Source organism: Tachysurus fulvidraco, chromosome 2 (assembly GCF_022655615.1).
Source record: "Tachysurus fulvidraco isolate hzauxx_2018 chromosome 2, HZAU_PFXX_2.0, whole genome shotgun sequence".
Classification (NCBI taxonomy): Eukaryota; Metazoa; Chordata; class Actinopteri; order Siluriformes; family Bagridae; genus Tachysurus; species Tachysurus fulvidraco.
The window spans coordinates 20,831,636-20,853,217 of record NC_062519.1 but is presented as its reverse complement, the minus strand read 5'-3'; the positions used below and the strand labels follow the sequence as shown (position 1 = coordinate 20,853,217).

At 40.1% G+C, this 21,582-nt stretch overlaps 1 protein-coding gene across 5 annotated transcripts in view; it reads right to left on the bottom strand.

Moving 5' to 3' along the window:
* Positions 1-3,058: 3,058 nt before the first annotated feature.
* The window catches only part of thsd7bb (thrombospondin, type I, domain containing 7Bb), a 92,263-nt gene continuing 73,739 nt past the window's right edge, over positions 3,059-21,582 (bottom strand). For 3 of the 5 annotated variants that reach the window (XM_027171507.2, XM_047810497.1, XM_027171509.2), the window contains exons 16-29: positions 21,476-21,481; positions 21,217-21,371; positions 19,824-19,974; positions 19,516-19,654; positions 17,522-17,637; positions 17,273-17,387; positions 14,074-14,219; positions 11,997-12,171; positions 10,955-11,128; positions 9,001-9,096; positions 8,619-8,701; positions 7,443-7,629; positions 7,218-7,305; positions 3,059-5,065 (exon numbers count right to left, since the gene is read on the bottom strand). In XM_027171507.2, coding sequence (XP_027027308.2) covers positions 4,984-5,065; positions 7,218-7,305; positions 7,443-7,629; positions 8,619-8,701; positions 9,001-9,096; positions 10,955-11,128; positions 11,997-12,171; positions 14,074-14,219; positions 17,273-17,387; positions 17,522-17,637; positions 19,516-19,654; positions 19,824-19,974; positions 21,217-21,371; positions 21,476-21,481 — 1,713 coding nt within the window. In that variant the 3' untranslated portion in view covers positions 3,059-4,983. Of the gene's footprint in view, positions 5,066-7,217; positions 7,306-7,442; positions 7,630-8,618; positions 8,702-9,000; positions 9,097-10,954; positions 11,129-11,996; positions 12,172-14,073; positions 14,220-17,272; positions 17,388-17,521; positions 17,638-19,515; positions 19,655-19,823; positions 19,975-21,216; positions 21,372-21,475; positions 21,482-21,582 lie in introns of those variants that run through there. The other 2 variants (XM_027171508.2, XM_027171511.2) reach the window with 2 other exon arrangements.

Here is a 21,582-nt window from a genome sequence, read left to right as displayed (position 1 = left end):
TTCCTTGTATTACAGGATCAGGGACAACATGTTTACGATGGAGGCTGTTTAGGACCGGGATTGAGAAATGCACATAGATTTACATAAAGAACATGTTTATAATTCTAAACGATGAGGCACCTTTAGTTCTAGTAACTGAATAAAAGACAGATGAAGGAAAGTTAGTCATGTTTAGATGAAAACTGATTATCTAGTAGAACATTCAGATACTTCACACTTGCCCATGTCACATGCTGCTGGAGATCATATTTCGTGCACACCCTCTAAAAGTTATTTTCCTGTTCCATTTCTCATAAAAATGATTGTGTGTGTGCAGCGTGTTTGTGTGTGTGTGTGTGTGTGTGTGTGTGTGTGTGTGTAGAATGACAACGTGGTTATTAGGTGAAGAAGGGGATTCGTCATCCCTGTGGGTGAGTACTTTAAATAGTGTAAGAAGTGGCAGACTTAATTTCCCCAAGCACAATTACACACATCACCTCTCACCTGAGACATCAGGAAAAATCAGAGGAGGTAGAAAATAGTCTTAATAAAACTTTTTTTAATCCTCTACCTTTTTTTGGCTATTTTATGCTGCATGCTGATTGGAGTCATGTTACACTGGTTTAATGAAATCTGTGACCATAAAGTTCTCACAAAGAATAAAACACATTATGGTTTTCTAAATAATTTTTAATAGATACAAAATATTGACAAGCAGCACACACACACACACACACACACACACACACACACACACACACACACACACGCTTTGTTATAGTCTTCCTGATAGTGTTCAGGGCTCAGACACACTTTCGCAGTTTAAATGTAGATTAAAAACTCACCTCTTTAGTCAGGCGTACACACACACTTAATACATCCCATAATATTGTGCACTATTATATCAGACTTGCAAATATTATGAACAGCAGCTACGCTAATTCCTCTCCACTGCTTCTCTCTTTCTTCCCATCCTGAGGCATCCAGAAACTGTACCAGCTCAGATCTTCTTCCGTGCCATGAAGATTTTGGACCTCCACTGAGACGAGGCCGACTCTGTGAGGCTCCTGAAGCATCTAGAGATCTACCAGCTCCAGTTAGACTCTGCTATACTAAAGAGGAGATGTGAACTCCATGTGGTCTTTTACACCAACACAACATTTATCAGACTGTATATTTATAATCAGACCCCCAGTGTCACCCAGATGAGGATGAGGTTCCCCTTTGATTCTGGTTCCTCTCAAGGTTCCTTCCTTTACCATCTAAGGGAGTTTTTCCTCCCCACAGTCACCTGAGTCACCTAAGACTTGTTTATTGGAGATAAATACATACACATTTAAAACTATCTAATATTAATCTTGAATTTTTGAATCATATTAATCTTTATATTAACCTTTTGTTTTATGTTTATGTTCTGTAAAGCTGCTTTGAGACAGTTTCAATTGTAAAAAGCGCTATACAAATAAACTTGAATTGAACACACGTGAAACTAAACTTCAGGCTTGTTCTCAGATTTTACATAAAACATTACGTGCACATTTATTTCTAAGGTTACGGACATTGTCCACTCCTTAAACCCACTTTTCCTTAGACACTTAGACTTTACCTTTATTTGCAGTAAATTATTAGATTTCATTTATTTGATATAACATTAGGAATTCGATGCAGCTTCATTTGAAACCCAGTCAGTTCTGACATTCATCACTGTTTCCCTTCACAGCAACAGCATGATTCCTGTCCCACAGTTTCCATGTAACAGTCTCTCCTGGACCTCCTGATTTTGCTATTGCAGGAATGAAAGCAAAATCATGCAAACTCCATGATATCCCATACTCCATGAATTAATGGAATTAAAGTATTAAAAAATGTAGTTTTCCGTCTAAAGCACAAAAAGCCCAAATTTGCAAATTTTGAAACATAGCAGGGGGGCACGGTGGCTTAGTGGTTAGCACGTTCGCCTCACACCTCCAGGGTTGGGGGTTCGATTCCCACCTCCGCCTTGTGTGTGTGGAGTTTGCATGTTCTCCCCGTGCCTCGGGGGTTTCCTCCGGGTACTCCGGTTTCCTCCCCCGGTCCAAAGACATGCATGATAGGTTGATTGGCATCTCTGGAAAATTGTCCGTAGTGTGTGAGTGAATGAGAGTGTGTGTGTGCCCTGTGATGGGTTGGCACTCCGTCCAGGGTGTATCCTGCCTCGATGTCCGATGACGCCTGAGATAGGCATAGGCTCCCCGTGACCCCGAGAAGTTCGGATAAGCGGTAGAGAATGAATGCATGAATGAAACATAGCAGCAGAAACAAACAATCACAAAGAAAATTCTGGAGGGATTGTTTTTCTGGAGTTAGATAGACTGTTCCTTCTCATGATTGTGCAACATCTAGAAAGGCAAAGTAATCATAGTGCCTTAGATTATTCAAAGAGCAATTAGGAATGATCACTGGCCTGAGAATCCTGAGACATCTCCAGTTAGACTCTGTGATACTAAGGAGATCTGAAGTCCATGATCCTTACACCAATACAACATTTAACTGACTGTATATTTACAATCACACCCCCAGTGTCACCCATATGAGGATAAGGTCCCCCTTGGGTCCGGTTCCTCTCAAGGTTTCTTCCTTTACCAATTTAAGGGAGTTTTTCCTTGCCACTGCTGCCTGAGTCACCTCAGACTTGCTCATGGGGGATAAATGCATACACATTGTGAACTATATATCTAATAATAATCTAGAATTTTTTATTCTGTCAATTCTTTTACTTTTATTATTCGTTATTTCCTTTATCATTAATTATGTTTACCTTCTGCTCTATGTTTATGTTCTGTAAAGCTGCTTTGAGACAATGTCTATTGTAAAAAGTGCTATACAAATAAACTTGAATTGAATTGAATGGCCAGTCAAAATGAGATGATTAGTATTTCAACAGAATTTCAAATGACATGTGAATGAGTTTGTGTGTGTGTATATATATATATATATATATATATATATATATATATATATATATATATATATATATATATATATATATATATACATACACACACACACACACTGTATATGTGGTGAGTTTGTGTCTGCTGGGAAAATGCTACTTGAAGTAAATTTTCCTGGAATGTGGCAATGACTAAACCCTGGGCTTGATGTATGAGCTAGTTTTGTGTTAAGGTACCGCATGCTGTACAGGAATGATGTATGATCCTGCGGCTGGATGATGTGTTTGTTTGTTCGGCGCACACGTGAGAAGAATCTCACTGGGCCAGGATGCTATTAGGACCCAAGCTCACAGTCTTATCTCATCTGATAAGACACACACTGAGCAAGAAAGTGCTTCCTCTCAAATACAGCGCAGACAGAGGAGAGTGGAGAGATAGAGGAGCGGAGAAGAAAGGAGGAGTGGAGTGTCCTAGAAGATAGGACAGGTGAAGGAGAAAGTCAACTCCAATCTCTGGATGGTGAAATGCTTGATACAATCATTGAGGCTGTTGACTGTCTATCTGTCTCGGAGCGTCGGTTTTTAAACCTGGTTCAGCAGACAGGCGCTAGAAGAAAAGTGTGTTCATGTACCTGATGACACTGCAGGATGTGTGTGAAAGATAAGTGCGAGTATTTTAAAAAAAAAATAAGTGAATTATTAATCTTGTGGTGAACTCATTTAGAGATAAAATGATTCAATGTCTAAATAGCCTTCAGTATTATCTGTTTGGAGCATAATAGGTTCTTTTTAACTTAAACTCATAAATCAATGTACCCAATTTCATATCTGAACGTGGGTGAGGCTTATCGCAGACCTCCAGTGGTGCTGAGGAATCAAACTACCTTAGGAGTGGAGTCGAATTTAAGTTATTGGACTCAGTTGATGCTACGTGTGAACAGAGTGCGAAATACAGACGAGTGATGAGGACGTATTTCCATCCAGGTGCTCAATTTATTGTTTACCGGATTTATACAGACTTGAAAACTGGACTGACCTTTGTTGCAGTCAAAGTGGACCACTATAATGTATTTTTTTTTCTGTGTATAGTGAAGATCTAGGATCTTGAAGTTTTTCTGTGCACTAATTTCTGATTTGCATTATATTACCACCTATTGTAATGTCCATGCTTGTGCAGCCTGATTCTGGTCTTTTATCCTGTGCATCTACATATAATGATTCTAATAACTCTATGATGCTGCTTGTCTTCAGCTTGGTATCCGTTTGAGTTTGGTCCAGTTCAGCTGGTTGGGACTAATGGAAAACGACAGAAGAGCTCAGTAGTGGGGCAGCTTGCACAGATGTCAGTGACGATTTCACTTAATTTCAGAGCAGGCAAAAGAGAATCTGACAGATTAAATTACTAAAATGAATTAGCAAAAGATGCAGCTGGCTTAGGGTCACATTTTTTGTCACCCTGTGGATTAAAAATCTACCCACAACTTCTAGGCAATTCACTACAGCGTCCATGAATGTGGGTTATGTCCAACATGTGTGCATGATTCTCTGTGCTCAGAAGATTGACATTTTTCTACAAACCATTCAGGACACAGTCCTGCCAGATATCTCACAAGAAGCTATATAACCGCTGCTGCTCCTCTGACTGAATTAAGCCATACACTATGATGATGATCCAATGTCTAGAATTAACAATATGCAGTGGTGGTCATCCTGAAGAAGATGAAACTGTAGCATCATAAAAACATCAACATGAAAGGTTACAATATAGGTAACAAAACAAAAGCCACATTATTATACTGCACTAACATAGTGCATAAAGGGAATCCATCTGTTTGAAAAATTAACTAAATCTTTTTTTCAGGTCACTTTTCTCTGTGTGATAATTCTCCAGGTTTTTTAAGCCCACTGTACATTTATAGTACATTTGTTTCATAAAAAAATGAAACCACACACATTACATGTAGAGGCACAGGGCTTGGTTTGAAACAGCATGGTTCTTGTAGCTGGAATGACCTTGGTTTGTCTCAGGAGGTCTCTGTGTTGCATAAGTTGTTTTCTCATCGGCAGAATAGTCACATGTCTGTGTCTCCATCATAGGCCAGTGCTAAAGCCCTTTGGGTCCTGCTGGAGTTTTTGTCATCCTTAGGGTTTTTGCTAGTAGAACACACACACACACACACACACACACACACACACACACACACACACACACACACACACACACACACACACACACACACACCAAACAGGAAACGATATCTCATACACTTCCAATTTCCACCACAAGAGGGCAGCACTTTTCTAGTAAATTATTCGTCTCATTCTGTGACAGTTCGGTTTCATTTTTAAGGATTTTATTACCACATTAAGTTTTTTTAATCTATATATAAGACGTCATGGAAAACTTTTACGTTTTAAGCTTCATGCCATCGTGGTTAAACTGACGGCTCTTATAAATAACTTTAGTGTAGCTGTGTTTAAATTTTCTGTGCTATTTGTTAGAATAGTCTTATTTGTGCCTATTTATGTCATCTTTATGTCTTATGTGTTGGTTTCTCATTATAAAGTCAGGGTCTCCGATTTTTGAAAGCCAACGTTGACATTTGAAATCACCAAAACAAACACGCCCCTAACCCAAACGGGCCCCACCCCTGTATCGATAGCTCTGCCCACACATACATACGTAACCCAGGCGACTAACAGAAAGAAACGTGTCTATCATAGCTGAAGGGAAGAACAATACGATTGTAGATAAACAAACAAGCAAAAATGACACACAAGCATAATCATGTAAAAGACAAAGGCATATATTAGTTCTGTGTAACAAAGCAAAACCAACGTTGCTCACCTATCGAGAAGGAAAAAAGCGCCTCGGCGTCTTAAGTAAAGTCGGCCACATATTCACAGGTCGGAGTTTCCCGAGTCAATAACTCCTGAGCTAAACGCTGTTACTACACAAAACGCGGTTGTAGCTGCCTCTCTACATTACTACGATAGAAAAGAGGTGTTATTTGTGTAGTAACAGCGTTTAGCTCAGGAGTTATTGACTCAGGAAACTCCAACCTGTGAATATGTGGCCAAATTCCTGCTCCTTCAGTTCTCTCCAGCGCTGGAAAGCTGATCCTATATTAACATGTCCTACTTCTTGCCTTATCGTAAGTCTTTCTTCTCTTTCTTTCTGTTTTTATCCTCCATGTCAATGTTAAAACCGCTTTCTGCTAATGTCACACATGCGCACTGAACACTCTCTCCGTCCATATTGACATGACACGCTCCTTTCTGCTCATTGGCTACACGTTTGTTTTGAATTTTGTTTTGATTTTTGTTTATTATTCGGACCGACTCAGTTTTCTGAATCATTTCTAAAAAATCGGAAACCCTGCCTTTAATTTTGTTGTGTCTTTTGCTGCCTCCTTGGCCAGGTCACTTCGGTAAAAGAGATTTTAACCTCTGAGTTTTTATCCTGGTGTAAACTTCTACACGGCACCTAAATAAGCTGTTCATCACAACACAGTAAATGTGTCTTTGATTCCAATTTGTGCCGCATTCATGTTTCTGACAAATACACACGATTTCTGAGAAATGAGCAGAAAAGATGATAAACTACAGATTAAATGTCAAATAATAATTAAGCAAGGTAAAGATTCTGAAAACACTAACATATTTCCAATATCTTCTAAGTACATTTTAAATTCTTGTATAGATAAAAACTTTGATAAGTGTCTCACACATTTTGTGCCTTTTTCTGGTCTCGATAAACAGTCTATTTATTATTTAATTTTAAAAATATTTAATTTTTTTAATTTTTTGCCACTACAGTAGAATTCCATACTGCATTAATTATTTTATTGTCATAAGTCTGATCTAAAATGAGTCAAATGAATAAAATGAATCAGACTTTATCTAAAATGTTGTCTTCCCAAGTGAGATGTGGGTTTTTCCCTTTGTTGATAACTTTATACTGATCTTTAGTAGTTGAAGAAAAAGACCTTAAATTTTTAAGATGATTATGAACAAGCTCTTGGGGCTGAATTGGGTTTGAGATCAAGATTTAATAAACTTTTCTATGAATATATTGCCCTTAGTAGGCTACATAAAACCAGACGTGTTTATAGATGTATGTTTACAGATGTAATGTTGACTTTTATATTAACACCACTGTGGAGTGAGACATGACAGAGACATTCAAAGAACACAACAAAACAGGAGCAAAGAATTTTTTGGGAAAAAAAATATTAAGATCATCATTACAGTCTACAAGCACTGGTAACACTACAGACTGTGAAGAATGACATATTACACTTACCACAGTAGAAAGGACATTGTGATGATGAGTAGGATCATGATGAATCCACCTGCCATTAACCCGTACACCCACAGCCTGACCCGTCCATCTGGTGATTAACAGAAAAGGCAGCTTCATAACAATGACTCTTACCTTCTGATCTGTAAACAGCTGAAATTAAGAAAAACAAGAACAGTAAATAAGAACTGGTGCAGTAATATAAAGAGATAAATGAGGCTTTTTCACCCGGTCCGAGTGGCTGTAGGGTCCAGGTTCTACTCTCGTTCTGCTTGTGTAAGCGCCTCAGACGACCACCGCTTCTCTTTGCATTCGCTTTCTTATAATCTGACTCTGGGGTTTTCGTACAGTAATCTAAGAAGCCACTAGAAGTCACGACCTCAGTAAAGCCCTTCTCACAGCCACACATGCCACCCTGAAAGAAAGAAACAAAGGAAGAAAGGAAGGAGTGTTGTCATCAGCCATTAACACTGTTTTTTAAACCCTGTCACACTATTTTTGATTTTTTTTTTTTTTGAAGTGTCCAGTATGGTGAGAATGCTCGAATATCCAGTGTAAATGTGACAATGAGAGGGGTAAGTTAGCAAAGCTGATACTTTACAGATGTAAGATTAGAGTTTAATGTGCTTGCAGTGGAATACAAGGTAAGAACACTGCTATCACGATCAGACTAAATCCTAATCTCTCAGTTTCTATGTTTTGTTTTATATCAATAATCTGATGTGTAATGCTGAAACAATATTTAAAACAACAACATTTAAAAAAAGAAATCAATTAACTTATTCCTCATATTATCTCAGTGAGTTGTTCCTCACCACCATCGCCTCAGCTTGATTAGGGATAGATTCATTCATTCATTCTCTACCGCTTATCCAAACTACCTCGGGTCACGGGGAGCCTGTGCCTCTCTCAGGCGTCATCGGGCATCGAGGCAGGATACACCCTGGACGGAGTACCAACCCATCACAGGGCACACACACACTCTCATTCACTCACACACACACACACTACAGACAATTTTCCAGAGATGCCAATCAACCTACCATGCATGTCTTTGGACCGGGGGAGGAAACCGGAGTACCCGGAGGAAACCCCCGAGGCATGGGGAGAACATGCAAACTCCACACACACAAGGCGGAGGCGGGAATCGAACCCCCAACATTAGGGATAGATGTTAGACATAAATAATAATTACATTTAAATGAATGTTTATTCTATTTGTATACTTCTGTAAAGCTGTTAAGACAATATGAATTGTTAAAAGTGTTATACAAATAAATTGGATTTATAATTTATCTTAACATATTACTTTCTTTGTGTAACGTTCTGACATCTTGTTCCACATCATTGTTTGTGTCGTTATACTGATATGTAAAGTGCCAAATCTGTCACGGAACTGGTTACCTGTGTACAGAAGGAGAAAGGCTTGGTACATGCTGGAGTGCACTGACGCACAGTAGAGGGTTTAGTCTGAAGAAAACACCCTCCTAACAAGAGAAATACATGACCATATTCATTCATTCTTTCATCTACATTAAATCAGGGCCACAAACACAGGAGTGTATAGAACTGTAATATGGACTGTAAAACAATGCACCACCCCCTCGCAGGAAATACATACAGTCCTCATTATATTCTTTTAAATGTTAATGAAATAAGCAGGAGCCCAATATGATGCTGCCACACTGTTTATATTAACTATCAGTAAGCTCACATGTATCATCCACAGTAAAAGCTTACTTTCACTATATGAAGTACTTTAATAATGTTTAAATGACATTACTACCAGTGACATTAACCCCGTCAGAGCGCTGGCACCACACTGCTCTCTGATTTTCTTTCCATTCACCTGTGACCCACTCATAACTGAGACAGGTTCCTCCTGCAAATAGACACAACAGACACACAGACAGAAATGTCAGCAAGTATACACTATTTAACGAATGTATATGTAACATCGCGGGTGCCTTTCAGGAAAATCTGCAGACAACAGCACGTCTCTTTCTAGTCTCTTGTTCATGTGACTATAATTAGCACAACTCATGACTTTACACAGCATTATTTAAGACCCCAAGTTTCAAAACAAATATTCTATGCCAGAGTAGTTTGGTAATATATAGCATAGTGGTCATTTCCCTGAGAGCCAGGAGTCAGTCTCAGTCTTGGGCTCTCCCCTCTTCTACCCCCATCCAACCCTGCCACCGCCAGGGCCTGCGGACCTAGAGGGGGTCCCAAATGACTTCAGAGACCTCCAAGCGGTCTTCTCTAAGCAGAGGCCAGGCCCTGCCGCCTGACCAGCTCTTTGACTGCGCCATCAACCTGTTCCCATGGGCAGGCTCAATATATCCACATTATGAATATTTAGTGATACCCCTTGGCCTAATGAATGCCTCGTTTCCCAATACCTTATTAACAAGGCCCTCAGGGAGACCATGTACCACTATGCATTTGTGTACCTAGATGACACTCTTATCTTCAGCAGTTTGTTGAAAGAGCATGTCATTCAGGACCCTCGGGTCCTACAGTGCCCTGACCAAGTTTGTATGGACCATTGAAGCACAGGGGACATTCGTGGCCTTGATGAAGAGGCTGATTTTGGTCCCAGTGCTTTGGATGCCTGACTCAAGGGCCCAGGTCATAGTGGGAGTCAATATTTCCAACATAGGAGCAGGGGCTGTCCTGTCCCAGCGGTCAGGCTCTAAGAAAGAGCTGCACCCCTGTGCATACTACTCTCATCGACTGACGACACCAGAGAGGAATTATGATGTAGGATCATGATCACCTGGTTATTAAATTGACCCTGGAGGAGTGGAGGCACCCTTTCCTCATCTAGACGGACCACAAGAACCTGACCTATAAACAGCAGGCCAAGCGACTGAGCCCATGACAATCCAGATGGTCCCTGTTCTTCACCCGTTTTGAGTTTGTCCTCTCTATCAAATCTGGTTTGCAGAATGCCAAATCAGACACCCTCTGCCACCAGTGGGATTCCCTGGCAGAGAACCCTGAAACCCAAACAATAACACCATCTTTTAGGACAGAAGCACCATTATGTTGGGGTTTGGAGGTGGCAGTATGCTGGGCATCCTGACAGGAGCCCGACCTGGCCTTGAAGCAACCAATAGGCGCTATATAGCAACCCCATTTCAAAGACAGGTTCTCACCTGCGGCCACCCGTCACCTTTCGCTGGGCACCCAGGAGTAATGAAAACCTTGGAGTTCCTGCGGTGCTGGTTCTATATGGATTGAGACGTCCGGGCTTTCGTGGCTACCTGCCAGACATGTGCCTATAACAAGGAGCCCCGGACGTGTCAACAGGGCTTGCACCGGCCCTTACCTATAACATGTCATCCGTGGTCACACCTCTACCTGGACTTCATTACCAGCCTTCCTTGCTCCCAAGGAATTCTTGTGATCATATCGGTAGTCTCAATCTGTCCTGGGCATTTCAACCTTCATATGCCAGTTCGGCTGATTTTTTGGCACCCTTGCTCCGCCTAGGTCAGAGGGTAAGGCTGGCGACCAAAGACCTGCCCCTGCGGGTGGAGTCCAGGAATAGTGCATAGCGCACGCAGAGGTAATATATAAGAGTAGGATTAAAAAAGGTGTCAATTAAGTTTCAGGGTGGTAATTTGTATCAGAGCGCATGCCTCCTTGCATCAAACCCTGTTTTGGGCATTTCTACTTAACATAAGCACTCCTTCTTCCCCTATTACTTTTGGTTGCATATATACACATACGTTGGCATGGTCGTGTTTCGTAGACTTGACTCGGACAGGAAGCCTTGTTCTCCAGAACTTGGACAATCACTGCTCTGGATCGAGCCTGGTGTCCCAACATCTCAAAGCTCCGTCCGTCCAGACAAAGCAGCTGACACATACTCCATTGTGACCAAGTGGTCAGATGACAGTCTCCTGATGAGATGTGACAATTATGCAAAGTGACTCATGTTCAAAGTAAAATAAAATAAGGTGATTTTATTCCCATATGACACACCTCCTATGTCTTCACATTAGCAAGCATGGAATATCTGTTTATTAGCCTAAATAATATTTAGACAGAGGCTATTTGAACCTGGGTTAAAAACGGTGTGCACTACAGTATGACTGCTACCTCACATTCATGCTTTAACATATAAAAGGATACAGTACAAAAATACTAGGTAATTAGCCATGTCTCAATATTTTATTGCACCTACATATTACTCAGTAGAATAAAGTTCTATGGACTTTAATAATTAACATGTCCAGTTTTGTATTAATTAGTATAATATATTAATTAGTAGAATTTGCTAATATTGATAAAAATTACATTATAAGTGTTTTTTAATGGTGAATATTTAGAGAAGCGGTGTCCAATCTTATCCGGAAAGGGCCGGTGTGGGTGCAGGTTTTCATTCCAACCAAGCAGAACCGCCCTTTGGCACCCACACTTGCCCTTTGTGGATAAGGTTGGACACCGCTGATTTAGAGGGACCCAATTTTGACTATTAATTAATGGACTATTGGACTATTAATTCATTTGACTATAATTAATGGTCTTAATAATACAAGGTTAATTTAATATAAGCCAACATTAACTAATTTAAAAAAAAAAAAAGACATATACATTCTGTTAAAATATGAACAACTCTCCTTTATTGGTGTTACTGATGCAAATATTTGTACTGTGTGGCCTTCTATGTGCTAATAATAAGAACTATATACTGTTACACATATGGAAACCCAACTTCTTCCCCCCAGTATAATTGTGTAGGTAGTGAGAGGTAGTAGGGTTTTTTACCTGGACACGGGATGGAGCAGGGCTGCTGTAGTTCAGTCATCATCACTTTACTTAGTCCGTTCTCCACACAGTGCTCCCCCTGCACTGCTTTGGGATGAGGAGGCCCAGAGAGAGAACCCCAGTGCACCACACATGATATATTTCTCTCCTTCACCCCGTCACCACACTCCGCACCCTCAATATGTACACACACAAGCAGGTGTATCTATTACGATAAAGGTTTTATGATATATGTGAAGTTATCTGGACAGTATATTGAAGGAGTGCATTATTCTTTGGTTCATTCATTCATTCATCCATTTTCTACCGTTTATCCAAACTTCTCGGGTCACGGGGAGCCTGTGCCTATCTCAGGCATCATCGGGCATCGAGGCAGGATACACCCTGGACGGAGTGCCAACCCATCGCAGGGCACACACACTCTCATTCACTCACACACTCCGGACAATTTTCCAGAGATGCCAATTAACCTACCATGCATGTCTTTGGACCGGGGGGAGGAAACCGGAGTACCCGGAGGAAACCCCCGAGGCACGGGTAGAAAATGTAAACTCCACACACACAAGGCGGAGGCGGGAATCGAACCCCCAACCCTGAAGGTGTGAGGCGAACGTGCTAACCACTAAGCCCCCTTCTTTGGTTCAATGAAAACGTTTTTATAAAATCCACATTTCCAGGTGAAAGTCATTAAGTTCTACTCCTTTTTTTTGGTAGAGTGTACTTGAAACTCTTTGTGGATGTCAGATCTACTCTTCTAGGATAGATTCACCCTGTGGCACATTATTGCACAGGCACTGAAAATATTTCATCACTGACACATCAGTTTACATCCTGAGTTATAGAAGTATTTACTGACACATTCTGCTTTATTTTAAATATGCTATTTTCTCATTTTGGACTTTTAAGATTGCATTGGTGTCATATGAGATCAGAACTTATCAGAATTTATTAGGTATATCTACCTGGCTATTGAATATCTATTCTTTCAAACTCAGAAGAATAATTCCAGTCTCTCCCTGTTCATGTCGCATCAGAGTGCCACTAAAAAGCCAAGCAACCACACCCGACTAATATATTTAATCAAACAAGCTTTTATTTGAGTTCTTAAATTGTGCAAATTAAAACTTTTTGGTAAATTTATGAATAAGTCAGTTTTAATTTCCAGGTTTCACACAGCCACAGATAGTAAGACAACAGTTAAGTAACATTTAAGCTTCTCGTGTGACTTCCATGACAGTGCTGAAGAGAAGGTACCATTTCAGCACCAAAGATAATGACTGAAAGTGCTGCTGTGAGGCAGAGCTGGGGCAACACCAGCAGACCAATCAGAACCAACGTGCTTTCCTCCATTAGGATGGATGGATGGAGAAGAGAGCCAAGCGATTCCAGACTCTGCTCAGAGGTAATGTTGGCTATTTAGCCAAAACTAGCTTGTTTTGTGTGCTGTCTCTCTTTCTTACAGAGAGCCATGAAAAGCATGATGCTACCTGAGATGGGAACTACGCCTAGCAAGGCTGAGTTCATGCTGCTACTGCACTGCTACTTCCCCTAGTGCAGTCTTGCCCACTCCACCTCCCCATCGAGGTCATGGACTTCACTAACAGACCTCCTTCACCGGCCTCCATCACTTCACCCAGGATAGCACCTTAAGTTACATGTCTTCTTCTCTCTGCTCTTTCACTCCTTTACTTTCTTCTTCTTTATTCCATTGTAAATTAACTGCTCAACCTTTCGATACTTAACCAAAAAAAAAAAAAAAAAGATCTTCTCCTGGGGTTTTCACACAGAACACGTTTGAGTTTAAAGTGTGGCAGAAGCACTTAAACAACATAAAACATCCAGTGAGTGGCACATCTACAGCATCTTTTTCTATGTTTTTGTAACTGAAATCACATTTTTCCTCACGTAGGATGTAACCGAAACTCTTGACCTGTATCTGCAATGACATATTCTGCTGATGGGATGACTGCATGAATGAGCAAGCAAATAGTTTAGTTCTCAATAAATCAGTTAAATTGTATGCTTTTTGTAAGTGTGTACTTGCGTGTAAACTGTACAACAGGAACTGCATCGGTACCTCCACATTGCAGGAGCTCCAGTCTCCCAGCATCCAGCTGTAACATGGCTGAATGGGACATGGTTTTGTTTGAGAGAGCTGAGAGGAGCAGGGCCTTCCACTGTCTCCTGCCTGATGTACAACTAATCTGGATCGTGTCATCTGACCTGACACACACACACACACACACACACACACACACACACACACACACACACAAACACACACACACACACTCATTATATTCCCAGGAGCAACAGCATTATTTATGCAGTTAACAGTAATAAGCACCAGGAGTAAAGTTCCCTCCTGAATGAAGACGTGTTAAATTAACACATAATGAACTGATACTTTAGAGTATTATGACTCTGAAAGGCTTATGAATGACCTTTTAATGAGCTCTGATCACATAGTGAGCAACAGAGATCTGAAGTGATCTGATAGTTATGCTTTAACACAATATAATTTATATTTTTTTTACATCCTTGTGCATACTACTGTATATATTTATATTCATAAGAATGCTATGATAATATGCTATGACTGACTAGCTATAACTCCCAGAACAAACATCACACAATCATTAGATAAAACAGAGGTAAGTCCTCTGGATCCTGCATCATAACCACAGAATAAATCATGAGTTACCATGACAGCTTATGTCCAGCGATACGAGAGTGACATGCATCTGCTATTGGGAATTGCCATAATAATTTTCGAAGCCATCACAGCTTACATGTTAATATTATATGTACTCTAGTTATCATATTAGTCAGTTTAATGACAAATGACAAGCAATGCTCTTTTCTGATTGGCTGGGAAGTCAATTAATATCTTAGTTTCATAAGGAATTCAAGTCCTTATTATTTTGCTTATATTTGGTTAAAAATGATTTGTATTTTTAGGTTAATGCTCATGACACTTATTTTCTAGCATACTGAAATGTAACCTAAGACAGTAAGCATGAAAAACAGCTTGGGCTTGACTTATATTTTTGAACATTAGGGGGGAAAAGTTTTTTTAACAAAGTAAAAAGTTAAATAAATAAATGTAATAAACTAAAACAGATGGAAACATTTTAATTAGAAGTGACAAGAACAGAAGGGCATACCTTTCTTCAATACTGTGACATCTGTATTAAAAAAAAAAATCTGCCGATGTGGATGTAAATCCAGGTAAATAAAATAATCAGTTGACATTTTCAATTAGAAATGAGTGAAAAACATGTAGAAAGCCTTCGAAAACGCTTGAATCTGAAATTTCAAAATTCCGCTAGAAATTTCACAGTTGTAATTTAGAGTCTGGGGTCAGCATGGCTTTTTCCACAGAGTTTCGCTTAAAGCAGAGTGTAATGGTTGCTGAGACGGATCCATACATGGTATATCATGGAATATTAATGAAGAAAAACCAGCAGATAAATCCAAAACTATAGCAAAATACAACAAGACAAAACATAAGGCAGACAAAAGGTTTAGCAACAATCAATCAAATCAGTCCGTGAAGCAAACAAATCAAAAACAAACAAAAAAAAAAATGCGGAAAATACAAAAAGCAATAAATAAACGGCTTGGTAAGGCAGGGATAAGCTGACAACACTTTGCATCGCAACATAGAGTGAGCATGGTTTAAATGCTCGTAATCCCAGAAGTAGAAGCCAGATGTGAATCTCGATGACCGGAAGTGGCTAGAATTCTGGCAAGGGTTCCCTTTGGTGGATTGTGCTCTCGTTACAGAATGCACCCTTGTGGAACACCTCCTGGGGTTCTCTTACTACATTGGCCTCTGGGTCTGGTGCAGGGCCGTTAAGGTGGGACTGGTGAAATTTCCTGAAGAACGTAGGGTCAAGATGTTGTGTGCATCGACCCAAGATTATTCCTCATGCCCGTATCCCTCCCAGTCTCACAGTTTTTGTCGAAAGTTGATGATGGAGGTTATTAGCTTTGCCGGGGTGCCATCAATCTCTAATGGTGGCTGCAGTCGTTCCTAATCAGTGGAGGTGCTGGAGTGGGCAGATTTGAGAATGGAGGCGTGGGTTTAAGGAGAGATTCTATAATTGGCTGGGAGCTCTAGGTGATAAGTTACCAGATTGACTTACTCGAGAACTTTTTCTGATGTATCTTGGGTTGAGTTTACGGCAGGGAATTTTAGGCAAAGGATCCTTGCGATAAGGCCAAGTATATCTCCTGTGCTTGGCTTGTATACTGTATGTTGTTGGCAAATCACACTCTGTAGACATGTGTTGGTGCTCTCCCAGAGCTCGTTGCTCCAGTGAAACCAGTCGTCTACCACCAGGAAGTCATATGGCTCACCAGATCGTGAAAATAGGGCTGGCCTAGAATGCACTGAAAAGGTGTAAGGCCCGGATACTCACGTCTTAATTTGTATCCTTTGGGGTCAATTTACGAGAGAAGGAAACATGGGTGGAGTTTCCCTGGAATCTTCCCTGATGTCTTTGAGGTTGCACCACCTACCCTGAAGCAAGTGCCAAGATCTGGGAGCGCACGGTTGATGCAAGCACGGAGAGGCTGATTTTAGATAACATTTTCCAGTCGAATGGCTGTGGTAACGTATTGTGACAGTGAGATTCTTGTTGTGGCAGGCAAACTCAGCCTGCAGGGAGGGGATGAGACTGGAAGTATCCTGTAATGATTGCTGAGATGGATCCATATGAAGTATAGCATGGATCTTTAATGAAGAAATCCTGACAGATAAATCCAAAACGGTAGCAAGAGAAGTCAAAAAAAGTTTCCAAAGCTGTAAAAGAATCTGCTTGGGCACAGAATTTCTCACTGAAGCGAAAGCGTGAGACAGACAGTTATTCAAAGTGCTCATGTACTGTATTTATTCAGCTCAGGTTGACTATTTGAGAGACTCGGTCAGAAAGGATAGAGGTAAGGATTACCTGGATTAATTGTGAAACCTGGTAAACTATGAGCAAAGTGTGAAAAGATAGGTTTTTTTTTATTATTACTATTTATTTAAATTATGGTAATTTACACCAGCCAAAGCATCAGAAGAGAATGAATTGCTTTATTGTCATCTGTGATTTTCTATTTTTGGTAATAATTCAGACATTATCTTGGCTATTTATAATTTTTTTATTTTTTTATATTAAAGCATTGTTGAATTCTCGAATCCGATTGGTCAGAAAGTGTTTATTAGTTTTTATAACAGCAGCTCTAACAGTATTACATAAATAAAGTTTGTTTTATTTAATTACTTTGCGCTCCACAGGTATGTGAGCACTCAGACCAGAGCGACCAGTCAGACAGCAGGCAGTCAACAGGACAGCCGACTTCACATGGAGCAGACAACTTCCCTCGTGAAGGACCCCACTGGTGTTAGATCACAGAAAAGGGCTGAATCGATCAGTGTTCCAACAGTGTTCGGCATTCCTCAAATCGACACAGATGACAGAGTGTTATGGAAGAACAGAATAATGGTAAAAACGTGTTCATGTGTTCGTCACCTCTTTGCACATGCTGAGTTCTACGAGCTTTCCTTTTCCATCGATGCAGTTCAGCAGCCGCGTCTTCGTTCCTTGGCCACATACTGCGTTGTCACTGAGCCGACAACTGCTCCAGTCTTTGAAACATATCATTTATGAAGTTACATTATTACATGCTTATAAAAGATATTCATATCATGATCGACCGAACCAAATTTATTTCTTAGAAAATTAATAAATTCTACTTTTTTTTTTGTTCCTAATCGATGGTGTTACCATAATAAATTAGATGAAAATACTGACAGCCCCGATTCTGTTTCACAAGTCGGTATTGCCCAACTACTGCCTCCCAGTGCCGGTGTTCTGCAGGTGATTGTGAGAACATGCTAAAAATATATTTTGTTATCTTAAATGTTATTTTAATAGTTCCTATTATCCTCCTCAACAATGAGGTTGTTCACTCTGTACATCAGGTTGCTCTGTTGTCTGTAGACAGATGGCCCACTTCTGCTTTAGGTATCTGAACATTCTGAAGTGACGTAAAGCTTCGACAGAATCATCGCATCCAATGAGAACATCCTCTGTCAGGGTCATGACTGGACATTCGCTGCTGGTACTCTAGGGTGTGTTCTGACGGTGTATGTTTTGTATTATATCATGTGCTGTTGTCTGGTCCATGTTCACATGTCCTTGTCTCTCCCTAGCCTTAATTCCTTCCAACCTCTGCACACCTGTCCATTCCTGTCGGTTTGCAGCACAGAATCCTTGTCTTTGAGTTTACATGTCAGTTTGGTGCCTCCAGATATTTACCCTGTTAGAGGTATCCCCTCACTGGGGACATTAATGTTAATTTCGTCACCCATTTTTAATTTAGTCTTAGTCTTAGTCTTGTGCCAAATGTCCGTGTTAGTTTTAGTCATATTTAGTCATTCACATATCTTTTTTGGTTGGTCAAGTTTTAGTCGACCAAAAGTCTCATCATTTCAGTCTAGTTTTAGTCAAAAGAAAACTCAAGATATCTTAGTAAAAAAGTAATTTATCAACTTAAATGCAAGTTATACATGGTATTGCACACACCATTATTGATGATATTTGGAGCAATATTACATGTAATTATTAAACTTGATTCCCTTACATATACATTTGCTTTTAAGCCTAATTATTAATTATCATTATGATGTGATTGTGACAGGGGAAGAGGTTTCAGGTTCGGGGTAAAGAGTTTTTATCTTAGTTTTATTTTATACAAAACATTTCCGTCCCGTCTTTTTTCGTCAACAATATTGCATGTTAATTTAGTCTTAGTCAGCGTTTTTGGACAGTGGTGCAGTCTTGTCATCGTTTCGTCTTGAAAAAAAAAAGGTTGTTGAACATATTTCGTCTCGTCTCATCTCGTCTGACGAAATTAACACTGACATACAATTTCACTGTTTTCACTTTGTGTATTTTTTACATTTGTGTTTTCTGTGAACATCTTTCATAGATATGCTTTGGAGAGAGAGAGAGAAAGAGAGAGCGAGAGAGAGATAGATAGATAGCGTTACATGCTACCAGCCGGCTTTTCTATGTATTCCTCATGTGATTCTTGCTTTGCCATTTCCTATTGTTCTTCCTTCCTGTCATGTCACCTGTTCCACATCTGATCCTAATATTCTGCCCTATATATATTAGCCTTTTTGTATCTGTCTTTGTCAGTCATTGTTTCATGTTTGTAAGGCATGGTTCCATATGTTTCTTGGTTTGCATGTTTTTGTTATGTTTGATTACCCGTGCCACATGTGTCTTGTGTTAGATTTGCGTCTTCTTGTAGTCTATTATGTTCATTTGAGCCGTGTTTCAAATAATCCTGCATTTGGGTCTGATTCTCTGATTGTGGCTGATGTGAGTAAAATGTGAGTAAACCCTCATTCATGTCACTCCACATTGTTCAAACCAAATCCTTTTCAACAGGGTGGTTTGCTCTATAACAAATGTCAGTAAGGACAGTGTTTCTGTGCGTTTTTGTGTACAAGTACCTGAATAAGCATAGGAGTAGGAGACACAGGTAGTGTTGGTACAGGACTGTGTCTGATTCAGCTCAGGACAGGTGTGTCCACTTCCTGGCATCCTCAGCACTCTTTTACTCCTCCATCTAAATCCCTTCTCATTACAGCCCTACACACACACACACACACACACACACACACACACACACACACACACACACACACACACAGCTACTAATTGCTATGCTAAACCTTAACCTCAGTAACCCAAAGAAACCTTTACAGCTCTTTAAGTTTTCAGAAACACTTATAAAATAAGAAGTCGGTCCCTCACTCACCATAGGACATTCGGTCCATAGGCTCCATTCTGATGTGACACACTGGCCAGGGCAAGGCAGGTAGCAGGCTTGTGCTGCTATCGGCCGATCAAACTGGCCACATAAAGAGTCACTCACACTGCTGCGCCGGTCCTCTTCTTCCCTCACGCACCTGCAGTACAAATCCTATAATGCGCTGGATGATTTCTACAACTTTCATTATTCATTAGGCAGAAAGACAACAAAGAAACATTCATAGGATGAGTTGTTCCTCTTGTAGCAGTCAGTGAAGTGCGACAGTACTTCTGTCTGAATGCAGAGACATAAAGGAGGAGCTTCTTTCCACAGACCATTCAGTCCCTCAACCTCAACCAGACACTTGAGTGGAACTTGAACTTTTATGGACCTGTCTGCACATCACCCACTACCTAAAGTGGATGTACCTGCACTTTACTCATAATAGTCATTGTCACCAATATATCTCACTTCGCCGCACAGCGCAGCTCATGACCGCTTTCTTCAGCGTTTTTACATTTACTTTGTTTGCACTGCTACACATTTTGTCTTAATTCATATCATGTTTCTGCCCCATATTGCCACCCATTGTTACCATAATGTTTTGAGTTTTGCCTTAGAATAATCTGTCTGTTTAAAACCGCAGTCTTGAATTCTTCTCAAAGTTGCGTGTGATTTATGCTTAGTGCCTGTTAATGCCAATGCTTTCTTCCTTTTTTTTTTTGCCTGCTCTGTCCTGAACCCAGTTCTCTTCCCAGTTCTTGTTCTTCTGTATTTTTTCAATTGCCTGTTGTTTGTAAATCTCCTGAATTCTGCCTGTTTTTTGGTTTTAGAATTTCTCACATTTTTGCCTGATTGGATTATTATGGATACTAAATTTTGTCCACATCTATGCCTCAATTTGTGACAGTCACACACATTTTATTCATTTTATTTCATCAGCTGTAGAATATCTCTACTGGTTACTCTTTCGTACCTGGAGAGTTACCTTATATTTTATATATGGAAGCCTGGCATGTTAAATAAGTCTCAATGTCATAGATTTTGTAGCCCAGTTGTAACCCAAGTCCTTGTGAATATTGTGACTTTGTACTCATCAATCTATTTGTCAGTCTTATATCATGCTCTCCATTTTAAAGAGAGATTTATGAGCCTATCTATTCATATGACATGGACAGGATGTCTCCAGTCTTTCTTTTTTTTTTTTTTAAAGAGCTGAATTTCAATCAACTATAGCCATGTTTATGGAAGTAATTTTCAAAGTCGGAGCACACACAGAATACCTCACTGATGAGTACAGGTTTAGCCTGAAGGGGCTGAGAACACTTCAAGCATCAGTGATGATGCAAGAAAAATCACAATTCATGACAAGTGTGGCATAGCAGTGAAGTGAGCCCACCTGATTCTCCGGGTCTGGATACCTTCTCCACACAATGGCTGGGTTTGTCTTGTGATGCTGATAGCACTGGGTGAGTTGATGACACACATGGACCATGGCTCAGCTTCCCAACTGTACCGATTGCACTCAGAGTAACAAGGCACTACCTCAGACACCTGGAAATGAAATCCATGATTAATCGCACCGTCCTGGCTGAAAACACAGACACATACATTTGTATTTGCAACAGCAGCATGCATTTCTGAGTAGAATCACTAACCTGAGCCTTTGTAGATGTCCGTACAGAGATCCGAGAAGAAAGAAAGGGATAGAGAAAGTTTCCATTACTACTATTCCGTGACTATTTTGAACTTGTTCTCTTTCTTG